Consider the following 24,860-nt stretch of genomic DNA (forward strand, 5'->3'; position numbering starts at 1 on the left):
GTGTCTGGAGAGAAGACCATAGATAATGGACTAACAGTCTAACAGTCAGTGTCTGGAGAGAAGACCATAGATAATGGACTAACAGTCTAACAGTCTGTGTTTTGTAGAGACGATCATAGATAATGGACTAACAGGGTTTGTAGGGAAGACCATACAGTGAGGGAAAAAAGTATTTGATCCCCTGCTGATTTTGTACGTTTGCCCACTGACAAAGAAATGATCAGTCTATAATTTTAATGGTAGGTTTATTTGAACAGTGAGAGACAGAATAACAACAACAAAATCCAGAAAAACGCATGTCAAAAATGTTATAAATTGATTTGCATTTTAATGAGGGAAATAAGTATTTGACCCCTCTGCAAAACATGACTTAGTACTTGGTGGCAAAACCCTTGTTGGCAATCACAGAGGTCAGATGTTTCTTGTAGTTGGCCACCAGGTTTGCACACATCTCAGGAGGGATTTTGTCCCACTCCTCTTTGCAGATCTTCTCCAAGTCATTAAGGTTTCGAGGCTGACGTTTGGGATTATGGGTTTTCTATGGGATTAAGGTCTGGAGACTGGCTAGGCCACTCCAGGACCTTAATGTGCTTCTTCTTGAGCCACTCCTTTGTTGCCTTGGCCGTGTGTTTTGGGTCATTGTCATGCTGGAATACCCATCCACGACCCATTTTCAATGCCCTGGCTGAGAGAAGGAGGTTCTCACCCAAGATTTGACGGTACATGGCCCCGTCCATCGTCCCTTTGATGCGGTGAAGTTGTCCTGTCCCCTTAGCAGAAAAACACCCCCAAACCATAATGTTTCCACCTCCATGTTTGACAGTGGGGATGGTGTTCTTGGGGTCATAGGCAGCATTCCTCCTCCTCCAAACACGGTGAGTTGAGTTGATGCCAAAGAGCTCGATTTTGGTCTCATCTGACCACAACACTTTCAGCCAGTTCTCCTCTGAATCATTCAGATGTTCATTGGCAAACTTCAGACAGGCCTGTATATGTGCTTTCTTGAGCGGGGGGACCTTGTGGGCGCTGCAGGATTTCAGTCCTTCACGGCGTAGTGTGTTACCAATTGTTTTCTTGGTGACTATGGTCCCAGCTGCCTTGAGATCATTGACAAGATCCTCCCGTGTAGTTCTGGGCTGATTCCTCACCGTTCTCATGATCATTGCAACTCCACGAGGTGAGATCTTGCATGGAGCCCCAGGCCGAGGGAGATTGACAGTTCTTTTGTGTTTCTTCCATTTGTGAATAATCGCACCAACTGTCACCTTTTCAACAAGCTGCTTGGCGATGGTCTTGTAGCCCATTCCAGCCTTGTGTAGGTCTACAATCTTGTCCCTGACATCCTTGGAGAGCTCTTTGGTCTTGGCCATGGTGGAGAGTTTGGAATCTGATTGATTGATTGCTTCTGTGGACAGGTGTCTTTTATACAGGTAACAAGCTGAGATTAGGAGCACTGCCTTTAAGAGTGTGCTCCTAATCTCAGCTCGTTACCTGTATAAAAGACACCTGGGAGCCAGAAATCTTTCTGATTGAGAGGGGGTCAAATACTTATTTCCCTCATTAAAATGCAAATCAATTTATAACATTTTTGACATGCGTTTTTCTGGATTTTTTGTTGTTATTCTGTCTCTCACTGTTCAAATAAACCTACCATTAAAATTATAGACTGATAATTTCTTTTTCAGTGGGCAAACGTACAAAATCAGCAGGGGATCAAATACTTTTTTCCCCTCACTGTAGGTAATTGACTAACATAGTTTGTAGATAAGACCATAGATAATGGAGTAACAGTGAGCGTTTGGAGAGAAGACCATAGACAAGTGGTCCTCTGTAGCTCAGCTGGTAGAGCACGGCGCTTGTAACGCCAGGGGTAGTGGGTTCGATCCCCGGGACCACCCATACGTAAAAATGTATGCACACATGACTGTAAGTCGCTTTGGGTAAAAGCGTCTGCTAAATGGCATATTATTATTATTACAATGGACTAACAGAGTGTGTAGAGAAGATCATAGATAATGGAATAACAGTGAGCGTTTTTCGAGAAGGACCGGAGATGAGACCTAATGAAGACCCTGTCTGAGTCACTCCTCCTCCTCCCAGCTTTACAACAACCCTCTGATTGGTTGATAACACCCAAACCCTCTGATTGGGTGATAACACCCAAACCCTCTGATTGGGTTGATAACATCCAAACCCTCTGATTGGGTGATAACACCCAAACCCTCTGATTGGGTGATAACACCCAAACCCTCTGATTGGGTGATAACACCACAACCCTCTGATTGGTTGATAACACCCAAACCCTCTGATTGGGTTGATAACACCCAAACTACAGGCGGTCGGAGAGGAGAGACGGAAGAAAGGCTTTGACAGAAGGAGAGAAATGGGACAGTTTGTCCTGCCACTGAGTCAAGCCGGATCAGGGATAAGTGGAGGAACCGTCCGTGTGCTATAAATGGAGGAGCTGGAACGGGCTGTAGAAACTCTCCTTTCACATCAGTAGAAGAGACTGAAATGGACTTAAGTAGGATTCATATATGAGTCAGATAAGAGTCATTCAGGAGTCATGTAAGGTTGCTAAATATATGATTCTTCCAATTCAACTCAGCAGGACAACAGGAGCAGTAGGATTCATATATGAGTCAGATAAGAGTCATTTAGGAGTCATGTAAGGTTGCTAAATATATGATTCTTCCAATTCAACTCAGCAGGACAACAGGAGCAGTAGGATTCATATATGAGTCAGATAAGAGTCATTCAGGAGTCATGTAAGGTTGCTAAATATATGATTCTTCCAATTCAACTCAGCAGGACAACAGAAGCAGTAGGATTTCATATATGAGTCAGATAAGAGTCATTCAGGAGTCATGTAAGGTTGCTAAATATATGATTCTTCCAATTCAACTCAGCAGGACAACAGGAGCAGTAGGATTCATATATGAGTCAGATAAGAGTCATTCAGGAGTCATGTAAGGTTGCTAAATATATGATTCTTCCAATTCAACTCAGCAGGACAACCGGAGCAGTGCTGTACATTTAGACTCCCTATTCATAGGTTGGCCCCTCTATCACTCAGTCGTGTTGTTGCCATGGTTATGAACGTTCTACAGATGCTGCAGCATATTGATGCCCAACAGTAAACTGATGCCCAGTCATTACGAACTGTAAATGTTGACTATTTCGTCTAAGTGGCCTGGAAATACGTTGACATTGCTGAAGTAGGCAAATAATTAGTCGGAAAAACAACTTTTGCCATCATTATGTTTATGGCGATTGTACTTTAGAGAGACAGCAATGTTGCAATTTAGCTAAGCAAAGTTTTGTTAAAATAGCTAGCAATGCTAATGTTAGCTACCAAAATTACGGCGGTGCCCTCCATCTTAGTTAGCTGGCCAAAGTGATACAGCATCTGAAGCAGTGTTTCCGCTGCACTCATTTTGCTGTGGTGCTGCGCCATGGCAAAATCATTGCCGCCACGCAACAACAACCAAAAAATATGGAACATGAAAAAATATTTCTGATGCGCCACATTTTGAAGATGCTACAACATTCCACATGTACTTTTCCTCTGCGAACAAAACGATTAATGAATAGAAAAATCGAACAACCCCATAGTAGAAAAGTTGATATGTTTACCTAGTCGGCTTGCTGTTGTGTTCTATGCCAGATAAATATTCCTCTCGTGGTGCATTCATGTTGTAATTGCCATGGTGAGGGAAACATGCATTCTGACAAGCAGTCAATGCACGACAATTCTTGCAATCGCGAAAACAGCAGTTTTAATGGCTTTTGTATAGAATGTCCTTTTAAAAAGTCTCCAGAACTGAGCTCCTCAGTCCTTCTACATAAAAATGATCTCGGGGGACACCCCCTCCCCCCCTTCAACCCCCCTTCAACCCTCCTCTGCGACCTTTCCCTCCTACTGCTACACATTTTTCCAGAGGAAACACTGATCTAAAGTCAATCTGGGGTCATCACAATGATGACAAAAAAGGGTTTCCTACTAATGATTTGACTCCTTTCGAAAATGTCATTGTATTTCCAAGCAACTGCAATGCACTTCTGTTGAAATCTTCGTCAGCGTCAAGACAATGCATTGAGTAGAACACTCAGTCGGTCATCAGTCCTAAAACGAACGTTCAAAACAATATTGTGACGAAATGTGCATCCCGCGAATAAAGGGCTTTAGACTTGTGCTAACGTTGACTTTCCAAGACCGATTGGTTTCTAGAGGGCAGTAGATCAAGATCCCTGGGCTTGATCTGGTTATTGGTGATTCACATACTCTATTCTTCCTCTGGTGCTACTATAGTGGGTTCTAATGTGGGATTTAGTCTTGATGTGGGAATAACACTGATCCCTGAAATAATTACCTAAACTAAATGGTGCTTAGTGTTCAGAGACCTGTGATAAGTGGTTCTGTTAGTGCTACAAGCAGAGTACAAATCAGGTTGTACTTTTTAGAAAATAATGTGATGGAAATAATGTTCTTTCCCCTCTCTCTCCCTCAATCTCTCTCTCGCTCTCTCTCCCTCGATCTCTCTATCTCCTCTAAGACCATTCACGTGGCCATCGTGTGCGCCGGGTACAACGCCAGTCGTGATGTGGTGACACTCGTCAAGTCTGTCCTCTTTCACAGGTACGTACACACACACACAGCTGGGCCTGTCTGCAGCCCTCCTCTCTCAGAAATCTGAATATGCTGCCGCCTACTCTCCGTTGCTTGGCAACGCCACCACCTCAGTGAACCCTCAGCTCTTCCTCTGTGGGGGCTCTGGGGGTGAGAGAGAGAGAGAGAGAGAGAGAGAGAGAGAGAGAGAGAGAGAGAGAGAGAGAGAGAGAGAGAGAGAGAGAGAGAGAGAGAGAGAGAGAGAGAGAGAGAGAGAGAGAGAATGCAGTGTTAACGTGGAGAGACACTTTTGAGACAAATTCCCTTATGTGTATTAAAGTAGTCAAAAGTTTAGTATTTGGTCCCATATTTCTAGAACGCATTGACATCAAGCTTGTAGTGACACGCTCAAACCACACATCTCTCGTCTGCAGTAAGCAAGGACTCCGTGGTATAGACTTGCACTAACGTGAGTTATGATATGAGTTAGAGCACTAACGGGAGTTATGATATGAGTTAGAGCACTAATTTGAGGTATTTTTTTTTTGTCATTTAGCAGACGCTCTTATCCAGAGCGACTTACAATTAGTGAGTGCATACATTATTTATTTTAATTTTTCATACTGGCCCCCCATGGGAATCGAACCCACAACCCTGGCGTTACAAACGCCATGCTTTACCAACTGAGCTACATCCCTGCCGCCCATTCCCTTCCCTTGTTTGGACGACGCTGGGCCAATTGTGCGCCGCCCCATGGGTCTCCCGGTCGCGGCCGGCTACGACAGAGCCTGGATTCGAACCAGGATCTCTAGTGGCACAGTTAGCACTGCGATGCAGTGCCTTAGACCACTGCGCCACTCGGGAGATATATGAGTTCAAGCAGTAAAAAGTATTGTTCATTAGTAGTAATAATGGTATCATTCCACTGGTAAACAGGAGTAATGAATAATAATAATACAAATTATTCTAGTAGTTTAAACCATACAGCTATAGGAGAAGACAGAGGATCCAGTGGTGATAATAATGATTATTATTATAGTGATTTAAACCATACAGCTGTAGGAGAAGACAGAGGATCCAGTGGTGATAATAATGATTATTATTATAGTGGTTTAAACCATACAGCTGTAGGAGAAGACAGAGGATCCAGTGGTGATAATAATGATTATTATTATAGTGGTTTAAACCAAACAGCTGTAGGAGAAGACAGAGGATCCAGTGGTGATAATAATGATTATTATTCTAGTGGTTTAAACCATACAGCTGTAGGAGAAGACAGAGGATCCAGTGGTGATAATAATGATTATTATTCTAGTGGTTTAAACCATACAGCTGTAGGAGAAGACAGAGGATCCAGTGGTGATAATAATGATTATTATTCTAGTGGTTTAAACCATACAGCTGTAGGAGAAGACAGAGGATCCAGTGGTGATAATAATGATTATTATTCTAGTGGTTTAAACCATACAGCTGTAGGAGAAGACAGAGGATCCAGTGGTGATAATAATGATTATTATTCTAGTGGTTTAAACCATACAGCTGTAGGAGAAGACAGAGGATCCAGTGGTGATAATAATGATTATTATTCTAGTGGTTTAAACCATACAGCTGTAGGAGAAGACAGAGGATCCAGTGGTGATAATAATGATTATTATTATAGTGGTTTAAACCATACAGCTGTAGGAGAAGACAGAGGATCCAGTGGTGATAATAATGATTATTATTATAGTGGTTTAAACCATACAGCTGTAGGAGAAGACAGAGGATCCAGTGGTGATAATAATGATTATTATTCTAGTGGTTTAAACCATACAGCTGTAGGAGAAGACAGAGGATCCAGTGGTGATAATAATGATTATTATTCTAGTGGTTTAAACCATACAGCTGTAGGAGAAGACAGAGGATCCAGTGGTGATAATAATGATTATTATTCTAGTGGTTTAAACCATACAGCTGTAGGAGAAGACAGAGGATCCAGTGGTGATAATAATGATTATTATTCTAGTGGTTTAGACCATACAGCTGTAGGAGAAGACAGAGGATCCAGTGGTGATAATGGTGGTCCTAAATGTGGTCCTCTGTAGCTCAGCTGGTAGAGCACGGCGCTTGTAACGCCAAGGTAGTGGGTTCGATCCCCGGGACCACCCATACACAAAAAAAAAAAAAATGTATGCACGCATGACTGTAAGTCGCTTTGGATAAAAGCGTCTGCTAAATGGCATATTATATTATTATAATAATGATTATTATTATAGTGGTTTAAACCATACAGCTGTAGGAGAAGACAGAGGTGAGGTATGACTAGTTATCAGTCAGTAGGATAAGCGCTGAGCATAACAGGATTCACATTTATTCTGTGTCCCAAATAGCACCCTATTCCCTATATAGTGCACTACTTTAGACCAGAGAATCGTACCCTATTCCCTATATAGTGCACTACTTTAGACCAGAGAATGGCACCCTATTCCCTATATAGTGCACTACTTTAGACCAGAGAATCGTACCCTATTCCCTATATAGTGCACTACTTTAGACCAGAGAATGGCACCCTATTCCCTATATAGTGCACTACTTTAGACCAGAGAATGGCACCCTATTCCCTATATAGTGCACTACTTTAGACCAGAGAATGGCACCCTATTCCCTATATAGTGCACTACTTTAGACCAGAGAATGGCACCCTATTCCCTATGTAGTGCACTACTTTAGACCAGAGAATGGCACCCTATTCCCTATGTAGTGCACTACTTTAGACCAGAGAACGGCACCCTATTCCCTATAGTGCACTACTTTAGACCAGGGCCCACAGGGACATACCACTATAAAGGGAATAGGGTACTATTTGGGACATCCTTAGCTTCCTACTTTTTAATTAGCTCCTGGAGTATCAGGTTAATTAATGAAAACTGTGATGAGAATTTCAGTTAAACCATTATGAAGTGAACTGGAACTCATGCTAACAGACACAGTCCAGATCTCTGGCTATTTCTATATTTTCTAAATGCAAGTGTCTTCGCCACGTAAACACTGCAGTTAGCAGCCAGTGTGTAATTTGGGCCTGGGCTGTAATTCACTACTTTACTGTCACCTCATCTCTCTCTCTCTCTCTCTCTCTCTCTCTCTCTCTCTCTCTCTCTCTCTCTCTCTCTATCTCTCTATTCTCTCTCTCTCTCTCTCTCTCTCTCTCTGTGTCTCTCTCTCTCTCTCTCTCTCTCTCTCTCTCTCTCTCTCTCTCTCTCTCTCTCTCTCTCTCTCTCTCTCTCTCTCTCTCACTCTCTCTCTGTCTCTCTCTCTCTCTCTCTCTCATACACACTCACTAACTCTCACACAGTCCTCTCCTCTTCTCTCATAGGGTAGCTGACTTTTTGAATGCATCACATACACATTGTTATTCTGTGTGGATCAGACACATTGTTATTCTGTGTGGATCAGACACATTCTTATTCTGTGTGGATCAGACACATTGCTTAGGTTAATAAATAATGTCATCCATTGTGTCATAACGAGGTCCTTCCAGTGTGCAAGAGCCCAGTAAGATATTTCACGGCAGGAATCCACAGTCTCTTTTGAAGAATATTCTGAATGGAATCGATTTATAGACAAGGAGTCTATCCTGTCATCCCTGGTGAATGTCATCCTGGGTCTAGAGAGAAGACCTTGCATCTGTTCAGCTTTATATATGACAGCATTTATTAACCCCCAGAGCTGTGCTTCCGTCTGACAGCCCAGAGTACAGACAGAGGCAACACCAAACATTACAGCTGACATATTCATCTCAACAGTCACTCGGAGCTGTGGAGGAAAACCACAGAAGTATCCAGGCGTACTGATACCCTGAACAGAACAATGTGAAACACCTACTGATGCCCTGTCACAACCTGACCTTCTTCTCAGGCCCTGGCAATGTGTTTGATCAGAAACAAAGTAGTCCCCTTCCTAGTCCATTTCTGTGAATACGAATCAAACTCATGTTGGCGTAGAGAGCTCACTGTCCTGTGTGTGTGTGTGTGTGTGTGTGTGTGTGTGTGTGTGTGTGTGTGTGTGTGTGTGTGTGTGTGTGTGTGTGTGTGTGTGTGTGTGTGTGTGTGTGTGTGAGTGTGAGTGTGAGTGTGAGTGTGAGTGTGAGTGTGAGTGTGAGTGTGTGTCTGTGTCTGTGTCTGTGAGTGTCTGTGTGAGTGAGTGTGTGAGTGTGAGTGTGTCTGTGTCTGTGTGTGTGTGAGTGTGAGTGTGAGTGTGTCTGTGTCTGTGTGTGTGTGAGTGTGAGTGTGTGAGTGTGAGTGTGTGTGCTGCCTCCTCTCTCAAGCCCTCACAGCTCAATACACCGACTCTCAGACATGTAGATGGACCCTTGTTATGTGAGCAGCAGATCTATCATGTCTATAGCCATGTTTAGTATGCCTTTGATTGAATCAGATAAACTGTGTGTGTACACAGCTTGAAACAGACCAATTCCTCTTGATCAGAGTGCTGTATACTGACAGTAGTTATTACTGTATTTAATATTACCAATTGACATGTTGTTCTGTCTGTTGATATCCAGAGGTTCCATGTTGTTCTGTCTGTTGATATCCAGAGGTGTCATGTTGTTCTGTCTGTTGATATCCAGAGGTTCCATGTTGTTCTGTCTGTTGATATCCAGAGGTTTCATGTTGTTCTGTCTGTTGATATCCAGAGGTTCCATGTTGTTCTGTCTGTTGATATCCAGAGGTTTCATGTTGTTCTGTCTGTTGATATCCAGAGGTTCCATGTTGTTCTGTCTGTTGATATCCAGAGGTTTCATGTTGTTCTGTCTGTTGATATCCAGAGGTTTCATGTTGTTCTGTCTGTTGATATCCAGAGGTTTCATGTTGTTCTGTCTGTTGATATCCAGAGGTTTCATGTTGTTCTGTCTGTTGATATCCAGAGGTTTCATGTTGTTCTGTCTGTTGATATCCAGAGGTTTCATGTTGTTCTGTCTGTTGATATCCAGAGGTTTCATGTTGTTCTGTCTGTTGATATCCAGAGGTTTCATGTTGTTCTGTCTGTTGATATCCAGAGGTTTCATGTTGTTCTGTCTGTTGATATCCAGAGGTTTCATGTTGTTCTGTCTGTTGATATCCAGAGGTTTCATGTTGTTCTGTCTGTTGATATCCAGAGGTTTCATGTTGTTCTGTCTGTTGATATCCAGAGGTTTCATGTTGTTCTGTCTGTTGATATCCAGAGGTTTCATGTTGTTCTGTCTGTTGATATCCAGAGGTTCCATGTTGTTCTGTCTGTTGATATCCAGAGGTTTCATGTTGTTCTGTATTTCTACTTCAAAGTACTGCGTCTCTGCTCTGAGTCTCATCTTCTCCCTCCCTCCGTGTGTGTGTGTGTGTGTGTGTGTGTGTGTGTGTGTGTGTGTGTGTGTGTGTGTGTGTGTGTGTGTGTGACAGACGGAACCCTCTCCACTTCCACATCATAACAGACTCTACTGCCCAGCAGATCCTAGCGTCTCTGTTCCATACCTGGATGGTCCCTGCAGTCAGGGTAGACTTCTACGATGCAGACGAACTCAAGGTGAGACACACCTGCGTGACACACACACACACACACACACCTGCGTGACACACACACACACCTGGATTGTCCCTGCAGTGAGTGTAGACTTCTACAGGGGTGACAAACTCAAGGTGAGACACCTACCTGGCTACCTTCCCAACCAACCACATCTCTACTCCTCTCAAATGATACACTGAGCATTATAACCCCCTGTACAGTTAACCTTCACTCTCACAGGATACACTGAGCGTTATAACACCCTGTACAGTTAACCTTCACTCTCACAGGATACACTGAGCGTTATAACACCCTGTACAGTTAACCTTCACTCTCACAGGATACACTGAGCATTATAACACCCTGTACAGTTAACCTTCACTCTCACAGGATACACTGAGCGTTATAACACCCTGTACAGTTAACCTTCACTCTCACAGGATACACTGAGCGTTATAACCCCCTGTACAGTTAACCTTCACTCTCACAGGATACACTGAGCATTATAACCCCCTGTACAGTTAACCTTCACTCTCACAGATCCCCTCAAACATATAAATTCTCTGTTCAGCCTGTTTCTGTATGTTTGTTAATCTTGTCTGAGGTGTCATGGATCCCCAACAAGACTGTCTGGTTAGGGTCTGTTAACAGCCTCTACCTCCTTCTCTTCCATCAGGCTGAGGTGTCATGGATCCCCAACAAGCATTACTCCGGTATCTACGGTCTGATGAAGCTGGTGCTCACCAAGACCTTACCCCCAGACCTGCAGAAAGTCATCGTCCTGGACACAGACATCACCTTCGCTACAGACATCGCTGAGCTCTGGGCCGTCTTCCACAAGTTCAAAGGTGAGGCTAATACATCATTTCCTGTTGGGATAATTGTGCTTCCTGTTGCTTCTACCAGGGGTTGTATTCATTGGGACACACTAGCAAAACATGCAACAGAAAAACAAAAATGAGTGTTTCTTATTGGACAAGTTCAGTTAGTCCCTCCCTGTTTCAAGTCAGTTTTATTCGGTTTGGTTCCTAATTGAGTAGTCTGTTCAGGAAGTGAATCGAAATTAAATTGATGATTTGCCCATTGTTTTTCTACGAGGAGGAAGAGGGAGGTAGGGGGAAGGGAGGAGGTGGATTCCAGAGATTTATGAGTCCCTTACTGTCCCACAGTGGATTGCCTCTGGCTGGGCTTCGGATCAATCTTCATTAAGAGTTCACTTTATGCTTCACCACTAGCTACCACCCACCCTGTTCATTCCCTATCTCCCACCCTCATTCTATATCACCCACCCTGTTCATTCCTATCTCCCATCCTCATTCTATATCACCCACCCTGTTCATCCTATCTCCCATCCTCATTCTATATCACCCACCCTGTTCATTCCCTACCCCCCACCCTCATTCCATACCACCCATACATTCTACCACCCACCCTGTCATTCCCTACCCCCACCCATCCATTCTACCACCCACCCTGTTCATTCCCTACCCCCACCCATCCATTCTACCACCCACCCTGTTCATTCCTACCCCCATCCATCCATTCTACCACCCACCCCACTCAGTTACAGTCCATTCACATATAGTGAATCTTTGAAGCTTTGGATCGATCTTCAGAGTTGACTCCTGTTTTCCACCACTACCAATCTGTATATTCTCTACCTCCCTCCCATTCATTCCATTCCATACCATCCATTCTTCCACCGACACATTCAATTAGCTGACCTTCAACCCCCCACCAGTCCATTCCCTACCTCCCATTCAGTTAGCTGACCTTCAACCCCCCACTAGTCCATTCCCTACCTCCCATTCAGTTAGCTGACCTTTCAACCCCCACCAGTCCATTCCCTACCTCCCATTCAGTTAGCTGACCTTTCAACCCCCCACCAGTCCATTCCCTACCTCCCATTCAGTTAGCTGACCTTCAACCCCCCACTAGTCCATTCCCTACCTCCTATTCAGTTAGCTGACCTTTCAACCCCCCACCAGTCCATTCCCTACCTCCCATTCAGTTAGCTGACCTTTCAACCCCCACCAGTCCATTCCCTACCTCCCATTCAGTTAGCTGACCTTTCAACCCCCCACCAGTCCATTCCCTACCTCCCATTCAGTTAGCTGACCTTTCAACCCCCCACCAGTCCATTCCCTACCTCCCATTCAGTTAGCTGACCTTTCAACCCCCCACCAGTCCATTCCCTACCTCCTATTCAGTTAGCTGACCTTTCAACCCCCCACCAGTCCATTCCCTACCTCCCATTCAGTTAGCTGACCTTTCAACCCCCACCAGTCCATTCCCTACCTCCCATTCAGTTAGCTGTCATTTCTACTTCTCACCCATTCAGTTAGCTGTTCTTTCAACCCCCCAGCCAGCGCATTCATCCGTTAGGATTCTAACTATTAAACCACAAACCACCTACAGTGCTTACACTGAATTGTGACGTAAAATAATTGGAATTACCATAATGTATGCTATTTTAATGTTTAGAATTCAGAACTACTTACAGTTCCATTAGAATTCAAACCACTCTCTGTTCCATCTAGCCAGCCAATCATTCTTTCCCAAGCAGGGATTCTAAGCAGCATATTGCAGACACATTGGTTTGGATTAATAATGTTTGGTGGTTTAGGATTCTGAAAGTCTAATATTGAAGTCTCCGCCTCCCAAGCTTCCGTTACCCAGGAGACAGTATGCAGATAGTAGCTTGTCATTGTGATGGTTCAGCCAAAGAGATACAACTAGCTCTATAGATTCAGGTATCTAGCTCTGCTCCTCTGTCTCTGTTTCTGCTTCTCTGTCCTCCTCTGGTTCTGTCTCTACCTGCTCCTACATCCCTCTGTTCTGTCTCTATCTGCTCCTACATCCCTCTGTTCTGTCTCTATCTGCTCCTACATCCCTCTGTTCTGTCTCTACCTGCTCCTACATCCCTCTGTTCTGTCTCTATCTGCTCCTACATCCCTCTGTTCTGTCTCTATCTGCTCCTACATCCCTCTGCTGTGGTTCTGTCTCTATCTGCTCCTACATCCCTCTGTTCTGTCTCTATCTGCTCCTACATCCCTCTGTTCTGTCTCTATCTGCTCCTACATCCCTCTGCTGTGGTTCTGTCTCTATCTGCTCCTACATCCCTCTGTTCTGTCTCTATCTGCTCCTACATCCCTCTGTTCTGTCTCTATCTGCTCCTACATCCCTCTGTTCTGTCTCTATCTGCTCCTACATCCCTCTGTTCTGTCTCTATCTGCTCCTACATCCCTCTGTTCTGTCTCTATCTGCTCCTACATCCCTCTGTTCTGTCTCTATCTGCTCCTACATCCCTCTGTTCTGTCTCTATCTGCTCCTACATCCCTCTGTTCTGTCTCTATCTGCTCCTACATCCCTCTGTTCTGTCTCTATCTGCTCCTACATCCCTCTGTTCTGTCTCTATCTGCTCCTACATCCCTCTGCTGTGGTTCTGTCTCTATCTGCTCCTACATCCCTCTGTTCTGTCTCTATCTGCTCCTACATCCCTCTGTTCTGTCTCTATCTGCTCCTACATCCCTCTGTTCTGTCTCTATCTGCTCCTACATCCCTCTGTTCTGTCTCTATCTGCTCCTACATCCCTCTGTTCTGTCTCTATCTGCTCCTACATCCCTCTGTTCTGTCTCTATCTGCTCCTACATCCCTCTGTTCTGTCTCTATCTGCTCCTACATCCCTCTGTTCTGTCTCTATCTGCTCCTACATCCCTCTGTTCTGTCTCTACCTGCTCCTACATCCCTCTGATGTGGTTCTGTCTCTATCTGCTCCTACATCCCTCTGTTCTGTCTCTATCTGCTCCTACATCCCTCTGTTCTGTCTCTATCTGCTCCTACATCCCTCTGTTCTGTCTCTATCTGCTCCTACATCCCTCTGTTCTGTCTCTATCTGCTCCTACATCCCTCTGTTCTGTCTCTATCTGCTCCTACATCCCTCTGTTCTGTCTCTATCTGCTCCTACATCCCTCTGTTCTGTCTCTATCTGCTCCTACATCCCTCTGTTCTGTCTCTATCTGCTCCTACATCCCTCTGTTCTGTCTCTATCTGCTCCTACATCCCTCTGCTGTGGTTCTGTCTCTATCTGCTCCTACATCCCTCTGTTCTGTCTCTATCTGCTCCTACATCCCTCTGTTCTGTCTCTATCTGCTCCTACATCCCTCTGTTCTGTCTCTATCTGCTCCTACATCCCTCTGCTGTGGTTCTGTCTCTATCTGCTCCTACATCCCTCTGTTCTGTCTCTATCTGCTCCTACATCCCTCTGTTCTGTCTCTATCTGCTCCTACATCCCTCTGTTCTGTCTCTATCTGCTCCTACATCCCTCTGTTCTGTCTCTATCTGCTCCTACATCCCTCTGTTCTGTCTCTATCTGCTCCTACATCCCTCTGTTCTGTCTCTATCTGCTCCTACATCCCTCTGTTCTGTCTCTATCTGCTCCTACATCCCTCTGCTGTGGTTCTGTCTCTATCTGCTCCTACATCCCTCTGTTCTGTCTCTATCTGCTCCTACATCCCTCTGTTCTGTCTCTATCTGCTCCTACATCCCTCTGTTCTGTCTCTATCTGCTCCTACATCCCTCTGCTGTGGTTCTGTCTCTATCTGCTCCTACATCCCTCTGTTCTGTCTCTATCTGCTCCTACATCCCTCTGTTCTGTCTCTATCTGCTCCTACATCCCTCTGGTTCTGTCTCTATCTGCTCCTACATCCCTCTGTTCTGTCTCTATCTGCTCCTACATCCCTCTGTTCTGTCTCTATCTGCTCCTACATCCCTCTGTGGTTCTGTCTCTATCTGCTCCTACATCCCTCTGTTCTGTCTCTATCTGCTCCTACATCCCTCTGTTCTGTCTCTATCTGCTCCTACATCCCTCTGTTCTGTCTCTATCTGCTCCTACATCCCTCTGTTCTGTCTCTATCTGCTCCTACATCCCTCTGTTCTGTCTCTATCTGCTCCTACATCCCTCTGTTCTGTCTCTATCTGCTCCTACATCCCTCTGTTCTGTCTCTACCTGCTCCTACATCCCTCTGTTCTGTCTCTATCTGCTCCTACATCCCTCTGTTCTGTCTCTATCTGCTCCTACATCCCTCTGTTCTGTCTCTATCTGCTCCTACATCCCTCTGTTCTGTCTCTATCTGCTCCTACATCCCTCTGTTCTGTCTCTATCTGCTCCTACATCCCTCTGTTCTGTCTCTATCTGCTCCTACATCCCTCTGTTCTGTCTCTATCTGCTCCTACATCCCTCTGTTCTGTCTCTACCTGCTCCTACATCCCTCTGTTCTGTCTCTATCTGCTCCTACATCCCTCTGTTCTGTCTCTATCTGCTCCTACATCCCTCTGTTCTGTCTCTATCTGCTCCTACATCCCTCTGCTGTGGTTCTGTCTCTATCTGCTCCTACATCCCTCTGGTTCTGTCTCTATCTGCTCCTACATCCCTCTGTTCTGTCTCTATCTGCTCCTACATCCCTCTGTTCTGTCTCTATCTGCTCCTACATCCCTCTGTTCTGTCTCTACCTGCTCCTACATCCCTCTGTTCTGTCTCTATCTGCTCCTACATCCCTCTGCTGTGGTTCTGTCTCTATCTGCTCCTACATCCCTCTGTTCTGTCTCTATCTGCTCCTACATCCCTCTGTTCTGTCTCTATCTGCTCCTACATCCCTCTGTTCTGTCTCTATCTGCTCCTACATCCCTCTGTTCTGTCTCTATCTGCTCCTACATCCCTCTGCTGTGGTTCTGTCTCTATCTGCTCCTACATCCCTCTGTGGTTCTGTCTCTATCTGCTCCTACATCCCTCTGTTCTGTCTCTATCTGCTCCTACATCCCTCTGTTCTGTCTCTATCTGCTCCTACATCCTCTGTTCTGTCTCTATCTGCTCCTACATCCCTCTGTTCTGTCTCTATCTGCTCCTACATCCCTCTGGTTCTGTCTCTATCTGCTCCTACATCCCTCTGTTCTGTCTCTATCTGCTCCTACATCCCTCTGTTCTGTCTCTATCTGCTCCTACATCCCTCTGTTCTGTCTCTATCTGCTCCTACATCCCTCTGTTCTGTCTCTATCTGCTCCTACATCCCTCTGTTCTGTCTCTATCTGCTCCTACATCCCTCTGTTCTGTCTCTATCTGCTCCTACATCCCTCTGTTCTGTCTCTATCTGCTCCTACATCCCTCTGGTTCTGTCTCTATCTGCTCCTACATCCCTCTGGTTCTGTCTCTATCTGCTCCTACATCCCTCTGTTCTGTCTCTATCTGCTCCTACATCCCTCTGTTCTGTCTCTATCTGCTCCTACATCCCTCTGTTCTGTCTCTATCTGCTCCTACATCCCTCTGTTCTGTCTCTATCTGCTCCTACATCCCTCTGCTGTGGTTCTGTCTCTATCTGCTCCTACATCCCTCTGTTCTGTCTCTATCTGCTCCTACATCCCTCTGTTCTGTCTCTATCTGCTCCTACATCCCTCTGTTCTGTCTCTATCTGCTCCTACATCCCTCTGTTCTGTCTCTATCTGCTCCTACATCCCTCTGTTCTGTCTCTATCTGCTCCTACATCCCTCTCTGGGTTCTGTCTCTATCTGCTCCTACATCCCTCTGTTCTGTCTCTATCTGCTCCTACATCCCTCTGTTCTGTCTCTATCTGCTCCTACATCCCTCTGTTCTGTCTCTATCTGCTCCTACATCCCTCTGTTCTGTCTCTATCTGCTCCTACATCCCTCTGTTCTGTCTCTATCTGCTCCTACATCCCTCTGGCTCTGTCTCTATCTGCTCCTACATCCCTCTGTTCTGTCTCTATCTGCTCCTACATCCCTCTGTTCTGTCTCTATCTGTCCTACATCCCTCTGTTCTGTCTCTATCTGCTCCTACATCCCTCTGGTGGTTCTGTCTCTATCTGCTCCTACATCCCTCTGTTCTGTCTCTATCTGCTCCTACATCCCTCTGTTCTGTCTCTATCTGCTCCTACATCCCTCTGTTCTGTCTCTATCTGCTCCTACATCCCTCTGTTCTGTCTCTATCTGCTCCTACATCCCTCTGCTGTGGTTCTGTCTCTATCTGCTCCTACATCCCTCTGTTCTGTCTCTATCTGCTCCTACATCCCTCTGTTCTGTCTCTATCTGCTCCTACATCCCTCTGTTCTGTCTCTATCTGCTCCTACATCCCTCTGTTCTGTCTCTATCTGCTCCTACATCCCTCTGTTCTGTCTCTATCTGCTCCTACATCCCTCTGTTCTGTCTCTATCTGCTCCTACATCCCTCTGTTCTGTCTCTATCTGCTCCTACATCCCTCTGTTCTGTCTCTATCTGCTCCTACATCCCTCTGTTCTGTCTCTATCTGCTCCTACATCCTCTGTTCTGTCTCTATCTGCTCCTACATCCCTCTGTTCTGTCTCTATCTGCTCCTACATCCCTCTGTTCTGTCTCTATCTGCTCCTACATCCCTCTGTTCTGTCTCTATCTGCTCCTACATCCCTCTCGGGTTCTGTCTCTATCTGCTCCTACATCCCTCTGCTGGTTCTGTCTCTATCTGTCCTACATCCCTCTCTGGTTCTGTCTCTATCTGCTCCTACATCCCTCTGCTGTGGTTCTGTCTCTATCTGCTCCTACATCCCTCTGTTCTGTCTCTATCTGCTCCTACATCCCTCTGCTGTGGTTCTGTCTCTATCTGCTCCTACATCCCTCTGTTGGTTCTGTCTCTATCTGCTCCTACATCCCTCTGCTGTGGTTCTGTCTCTATCTGCTCCTACATCCCTCTGTGTGGTTCTGTCTCTATCTGCTCCTACATCCCTCTGTTCTGTCTCTATCTGCTCCTACATCCCTCTGCTGTGGTTCTGTCTCTATCTGCTCCTACATCCCTCTGGTTCTGTCTCTATCTGCTCCTACATCCCTCTGGTTCTGTCTCTATCTGCTCCTACATCCCTCTGTTCTGTCTCTATCTGCTCCTACATCCCTCTGTTGGTTCTGTCTCTATCTGCTCCTACATCCCTCTGTTCTGTCTCTATCTGCTCCTACATCCCTCTGTTCTGTCTCTATCTGCTCCTACATCCCTCTGTTCTGTCTCTATCTGCTCCTACATCCCTCTGTTCTGTCTCTATCTGCTCCTACATCCCTCTGTTCTGTCTCTATCTGCTCCTACATCCCTCTGTTCTGTCTCTATCTGCTCCTACATCCCTCTGTTCTGTCTCTATCTGCTCCTACATCCCTCTGTTCTGTCTCTATCTGCTCCTACATCCCTCTGTTCTGTCTCTATCTGCTCCTACATCCCTCTGTTCTGTCTCTATCTGCTCCTACATCCCTCTGTTCTGTCTCTATCTGCTCCTACATCCCTCTGTTCTGTCTCTATCTGCTCCTACATCCCTCTGCTGTGTTCTGTCTCTATCTGCTCCTACATCCCTCTGTTCTGTCTCTATCTGCTCCTACATCCCTCTGGTTCTGTCTCTATCTGCTCCTACATCCCTCTGTTCTGTCTCTATCTGCTCCTACATCCCTCTGTTCTGTCTCTATCTGCTCCTACATCCCTCTGTTCTGTCTCTATCTGCTCCTACATCCCTCTGTTCTGTCTCTATCTGCTCCTACATCCCTCTGTTCTGTCTCTATCTGCTCCTACATCCCTCTGTTCTGTCTCTATCTGCTCCTACATCCCTCTGTTCTGTCTCTATCTGCTCCTACATCCCTCTGTTCTGTCTCTATCTGCTCCTACATCCCTCTGTTCTGTCTCTATCTGCTCCTACATCCCTCTGTTCTGTCTCTATCTGCTCCTACATCCCTCTGGTGTTCTGTCTCTATCTGCTCCTACATCCCTCTTGGTTCTGTCTCTATCTGCTCCTACATCCCTCTGTTCTGTCTCTATCTGCTCCTACATCCCTCTGGGTTCTGTCTCTATCTGCTCCTACATCCCTCTGTTCTGTCTCTATCTGCTCCTACATCCCTCTGTTCTGTCTCTATCTGCTCCTACATCCCTCTGTTCTGTCTCTATCTGCTCCTACATCCCTCTGTTCTGTCTCTATCTGCTCCTACATCCCTCTGTTCTGTCTCTATCTGCTCCTACATCCCTCTGTTCTGTCTCTATCTGCTCCTACATCCCTCTGTTCTGTCTCTATCTGCTCCTACATCCCTCTGTTCTGTCTCTATCTGCTCCTACATCCCTCTGTTCTGTCTCTATCTGCTCCTACATCCCTCTGTTCTGTCTCTATCTGCTCCTACATCCCTCTGTTCTGTCTCTATCTGCTCCTACATCCCTCTGTTCTGTCTCTATCTGCTCCTACATCCCTCTGTTCTGTCTCTATCTGCTCCTACATCCCTCTGTTCTGTCTCTATCTGCTCCTACATCCCTCTGTTCTGTCTCTATCTGCTCCTACATCCCTCTGTTCTGTCTCTATCTGCTCCTACATCCCTCTGTTCTGTCTCTATCTGCTCCTACATCCCTCTGTTCTGTCTCTATCTGCTCCTACATCCCTCTGTTCTGTCTCTATCTGCTCCTACATCCCTCTGTTCTGTCTCTATCTGCTCCTACATCCCTCTGTTCTGTCTCTATCTGCTCCTACATCCCTCTGTTCTGTCTCTATCTGCTCCTACATCCCTCTGTTCTGTCTCTATCTGCTCCTACATCCCTCTGCTGTTCTGTCTCTATCTGCTCCTACATCCCTCTGTTCTGTCTCTATCTGCTCCTACATCCCTCTGTGGGTTCTGTCTCTATCTGCTCCTACATCCCTCTGTTCTGTCTCTATCTGCTCCTACATCCCTCTGTTCTGTCTCTATCTGCTCCTACATCCCTCTGTTCTGTCTCTATCTGCTCCTACATCCCTCTGTTCTGTCTCTATCTGCTCCTACATCCCTCTGTTCTGTCTCTATCTGCTCCTACATCCCTCTGTTCTGTCTCTATCTGCTCCTACATCCCTCTGGCTCTGTCTCTATCTGCTCCTACATCCCTCTGTTCTGTCTCTATCTGCTCCTACATCCCTCTGGTGGTTCTGTCTCTATCTGCTCCTACATCCCTCTGTTCTGTCTCTATCTGCTCCTACATCCCTCTGTTCTGTCTCTATCTGCTCCTACATCCCTCTGCTGTGGTTCTGTCTCTATCTGCTCCTACATCCCTCTGTTCTGTCTCTATCTGCTCCTACATCCCTCTGTTCTGTCTCTATCTGCTCCTACATCCCTCTGTTCTGTCTCTATCTGCTCCTACATCCCTCTGTTCTGTCTCTATCTGCTCCTACATCCCTCTGCTGTGGTTCTGTCTCTATCTGCTCCTACATCCCTCTGTTCTGTCTCTATCTGCTCCTACATCCCTCTGTTCTGTCTCTATCTGCTCCTACATCCCTCTGTTCTGTCTCTATCTGCTCCTACATCCCTCTGTTCTGTCTCTATCTGCTCCTACATCCCTCTGTTCTGTCTCTATCTGCTCCTACATCCCTCTGCTGTTCTGTCTCTATCTGCTCCTACATCCCTCTGTTCTGTCTCTATCTGCTCCTACATCCCTCTGTTCTGTCTCTATCTGCTCCTACATCCCTCTGCTGTGGTTCTGTCTCTATCTGCTCCTACATCCCTCTGCTGTGGTTCTGTCTCTATCTGCTCCTACATCCCTCTGCTGTGGTTCTGTCTCTATCTGCTCCTACATCCCTCTGTTCTGTCTCTATCTGCTCCTACATCCCTCTGTTCTGTCTCTATCTGCTCCTACATCCCTCTGTTCTGTCTCTATCTGCTCCTACATCCCTCTGTTCTGTCTCTATCTGCTCCTACATCCCTCTGTTCTGTCTCTATCTGCTCCTACATCCCTCTGTTCTGTCTCTATCTGCTCCTACATCCCTCTGTTCTGTCTCTATCTGCTCCTACATCCCTCTGTTCTGTCTCTATCTGCTCCTACATCCCTCTGGTTCTGTCTCTATCTGCTCCTACATCCCTCTGTTCTGTCTCTACCTGCTCCTACATCCCTCTGTTCTGTCTCTATCTGCTCCTACATCCCTCTGCTGTGGTTCTGTCTCTATCTGCTCCTACATCCCTCTTGTTCTGTCTCTATCTGCTCCTACATCCCTCTGTTCTGTCTCTATCTGCTCCTACATCCCTCTGTTCTGTCTCTATCTGCTCCTACATCCCTCTGTTCTGTCTCTATCTGCTCCTACATCCCTCTGCTGTGGTTCTGTCTCTATCTGCTCCTACATCCCTCTGTTCTGTCTCTATCTGCTCCTACATCCCTCTGTTCTGTCTCTATCTGCTCCTACATCCCTCTGTTCTGTCTCTATCTGCTCCTACATCCCTCTGTTCTGTCTCTATCTGCTCCTACATCCCTCTGTTCTGTCTCTATCTGCTCCTACATCCCTCTGGGTTCTGTCTCTATCTGCTCCTACATCCCTCTGTTCTGTCTCTATCTGCTCCTACATCCCTCTGTTCTGTCTCTATCTGCTCCTACATCCCTCTGTGTTCTGTCTCTATCTGCTCCTACATCCCTCTGTTCTGTCTCTATCTGCTCCTACATCCCTCTGGTTCTGTCTCTATCTGCTCCTACATCCCTCTGTTCTGTCTCTATCTGCTCCTACATCCCTCTGTTCTGTCTCTATCTGCTCCTACATCCCTCTGTTCTGTCTCTATCTGCTCCTACATCCCTCTGCTGTGGTTCTGTCTCTATCTGCTCCTACATCCCTCTGTTCTGTCTCTATCTGCTCCTACATCCCTCTGTTCTGTCTCTATCTGCTCCTACATCCCTCTGTTCTGTCTCTATCTGCTCCTACATCCCTCTGTTCTGTCTCTATCTGCTCCTACATCCCTCTGTTCTGTCTCTATCTGCTCCTACATCCCTCTGCTGTGGTTCTGTCTCTATCTGCTCCTACATCCCTCTGTTCTGTCTCTATCTGCTCCTACATCCCTCTGCTGTGGTTCTGTCTCTATCTGCTCCTACATCCCTCTGTTCTGTCTCTATCTGCTCCTACATCCCTCTGTTCTGTCTCTATCTGCTCCTACATCCCTCTGTTCTGTCTCTATCTGCTCCTACATCCCTCTGTTCTGTCTCTATCTGCTCCTACATCCCTCTGCTGTGGTTCTGTCTCTATCTGCTCCTACATCCCTCTGTTCTGTCTCTATCTGCTCCTACATCCCTCTGTTCTGTCTCTATCTGCTCCTACATCCCTCTGTTCTGTCTCTATCTGCTCCTACATCCCTCTGTTCTGTCTCTATCTGCTCCTACATCCCTCTGTTCTGTCTCTATCTGCTCCTACATCCCTCTGTTCTGTCTCTATCTGCTCCTACATCCCTCTGTTCTGTCTCTATCTGCTCCTACATCCCTCTGTGGTTCTGTCTCTATCTGCTCCTACATCCCTCTGTTCTGTCTCTATCTGCTCCTACATCCCTCTGTTCTGTCTCTATCTGCTCCTACATCCCTCTCTGGTTCTGTCTCTATCTGCTCCTACATCCCTCTGTTCTGTCTCTATCTGCTCCTACATCCCTCTGCTGTGGTTCTGTCTCTATCTGCTCCTACATCCCTCTGTTCTGTCTCTATCTGCTCCTACATCCCTCTGTTCTGTCTCTATCTGCTCCTACATCCCTCTGTTCTGTCTCTATCTGCTCCTACATCCCTCTGTTCTGTCTCTATCTGCTCCTACATCCCTCTGTTCTGTCTCTATCTGCTCCTACATCCCTCTGGGTTCTGTCTCTATCTGCTCCTACATCCCTCTGTTCTGTCTCTATCTGCTCCTACATCCCTCTGTTCTGTCTCTATCTGCTCCTACATCCCTCTGTTCTGTCTCTATCTGCTCCTACATCCCTCTGCTGTGGTTCTGTCTCTATCTGCTCCTACATCCCTCTGTTCTGTCTCTATCTGCTCCTACATCCCTCTGTTCTGTCTCTATCTGCTCCTACATCCCTCTGTTCTGTCTCTATCTGCTCCTACATCCCTCTGTTCTGTCTCTATCTGCTCCTACATCCCTCTGTTCTGTCTCTATCTGCTCCTACATCCCTCTGTTCTGTCTCTATCTGCTCCTACATCCCTCTGTTCTGTCTCTATCTGCTCCTACATCCCTCTGTTCTGTCTCTATCTGCTCCTACATCCCTCTGCTGTGGTTCTGTCTCTATCTGCTCCTACATCCCTCTGTTCTGTCTCTATCTGCTCCTACATCCCTCTGTTCTGTCTCTATCTGCTCCTACATCCCTCTGTTCTGTCTCTATCTGCTCCTACATCCCTCTGTTCTGTCTCTATCTGCTCCTACATCCCTCTGTTCTGTCTCTATCTGCTCCTACATCCCTCTGTTCTGTCTCTATCTGCTCCTACATCCCTCTGCTGTGGTTCTGTCTCTATCTGCTCCTACATCCCTCTGTTCTGTCTCTATCTGCTCCTACATCCCTCTGTTCTGTCTCTATCTGCTCCTACATCCCTCTGCTGTGGTTCTGTCTCTATCTGCTCCTACATCCCTCTGTTCTGTCTCTATCTGCTCCTACATCCCTCTGTTCTGTCTCTATCTGCTCCTACATCCCTCTGCTGTGTTCTGTCTCTATCTGCTCCTACATCCCTCTGTTCTGTCTCTATCTGCTCCTACATCCCTCTGTTCTGTCTCTACCTGCTCCTACATCCCTCTGTTCTGTCTCTATCTGCTCCTACATCCCTCTGTTCTGTCTCTATCTGCTCCTACATCCCTCTGTTCTGTCTCTATCTGCTCCTACATCCCTCTGTTCTGTCTCTATCTGCTCCTACATCCCTCTGTTCTGTCTCTATCTGCTCCTACATCCCTCTGTTCTGTCTCTATCTGCTCCTACATCCCTCTGTTCTGTCTCTATCTGCTCCTACATCCCTCTGTTCTGTCTCTATCTGCTCCTACATCCCTCTGTTCTGTCTCTATCTGCTCCTACATCCCTCTGTTCTGTCTCTATCTGCTCCTACATCCCTCTGCGGTTCTGTCTCTATCTGCTCCTACATCCCTCTGTTCTGTCTCTATCTGCTCCTACATCCCTCTGTTCTGTCTCTATCTGCTCCTACATCCCTCTGTTCTGTCTCTATCTGCTCCTACATCCCTCTGTTCTGTCTCTATCTGCTCCTACATCCCTCTGTTCTGTCTCTATCTGCTCCTACATCCCTCTGCTGTGGTTCTGTCTCTATCTGCTCTACATCCCTCTGTTCTGTCTCTATCTGCTCCTACATCCCTCTGTTCTGTCTCTATCTGCTCCTACATCCCTCTGGTTCTGTCTCTATCTGCTCCTACATCCCTCTGGTTCTGTCTCTATCTGCTCCTACATCCCTCTGTTCTGTCTCTATCTGCTCCTACATCCCTCTGTTCTGTCTCTATCTGCTCCTACATCCCTCTGTTCTGTCTCTATCTGCTCCTACATCCCTCTGTTCTGTCTCTATCTGCTCCTACATCCCTCTGTTCTGTCTCTATCTGCTCCTACATCCCTCTGTTCTGTCTCTATCTGCTCCTACATCCCTCTGTTCTGTCTCTATCTGCTCCTACATCCCTCTGTTCTGTCTCTATCTGCTCCTACATCCCTCTGGGTTCTGTCTCTATCTGCTCCTACATCCCTCTGTTCTGTCTCTATCTGCTCCTACATCCCTCTGTTCTGTCTCTATCTGCTCCTACATCCCTCTGCTGTGGTTCTGTCTCTATCTGCTCCTACATCCCTCTGTTCTGTCTCTATCTGCTCCTACATCCCTCTGTTCTGTCTCTATCTGCTCCTACATCCCTCTGTTCTGTCTCTATCTGCTCCTACATCCCTCTGTTCTGTCTCTATCTGCTCCTACATCCCTCTGTTCTGTCTCTATCTGCTCCTACATCCCTCT

At 46.3% G+C, this 24,860-nt stretch overlaps 1 protein-coding gene across 2 annotated transcripts in view; it reads left to right on the forward strand.

Annotated features, from left to right (window-relative positions):
• large1 (LARGE xylosyl- and glucuronyltransferase 1) overlaps positions 1 to 24,860 on the forward strand; it is a 149,040-nt gene that overhangs the window by 48,722 nt on the left and 75,458 nt on the right. For both annotated transcript variants that reach the window (XM_045217624.1, XM_045217625.1), the window contains exons 3-5: positions 4,557 to 4,639; positions 10,024 to 10,147; positions 10,803 to 10,974. In XM_045217624.1, the coding sequence (XP_045073559.1) occupies positions 4,557 to 4,639; positions 10,024 to 10,147; positions 10,803 to 10,974 (379 nt within the window). The remainder of the gene's footprint in view (positions 1 to 4,556; positions 4,640 to 10,023; positions 10,148 to 10,802; positions 10,975 to 24,860) is intronic.

This window comes from Coregonus clupeaformis, unplaced genomic scaffold (assembly GCF_020615455.1).
Source record: "Coregonus clupeaformis isolate EN_2021a unplaced genomic scaffold, ASM2061545v1 scaf1153, whole genome shotgun sequence".
Lineage (NCBI taxonomy): Eukaryota > Metazoa > Chordata > Actinopteri > Salmoniformes > Salmonidae > Coregonus > Coregonus clupeaformis.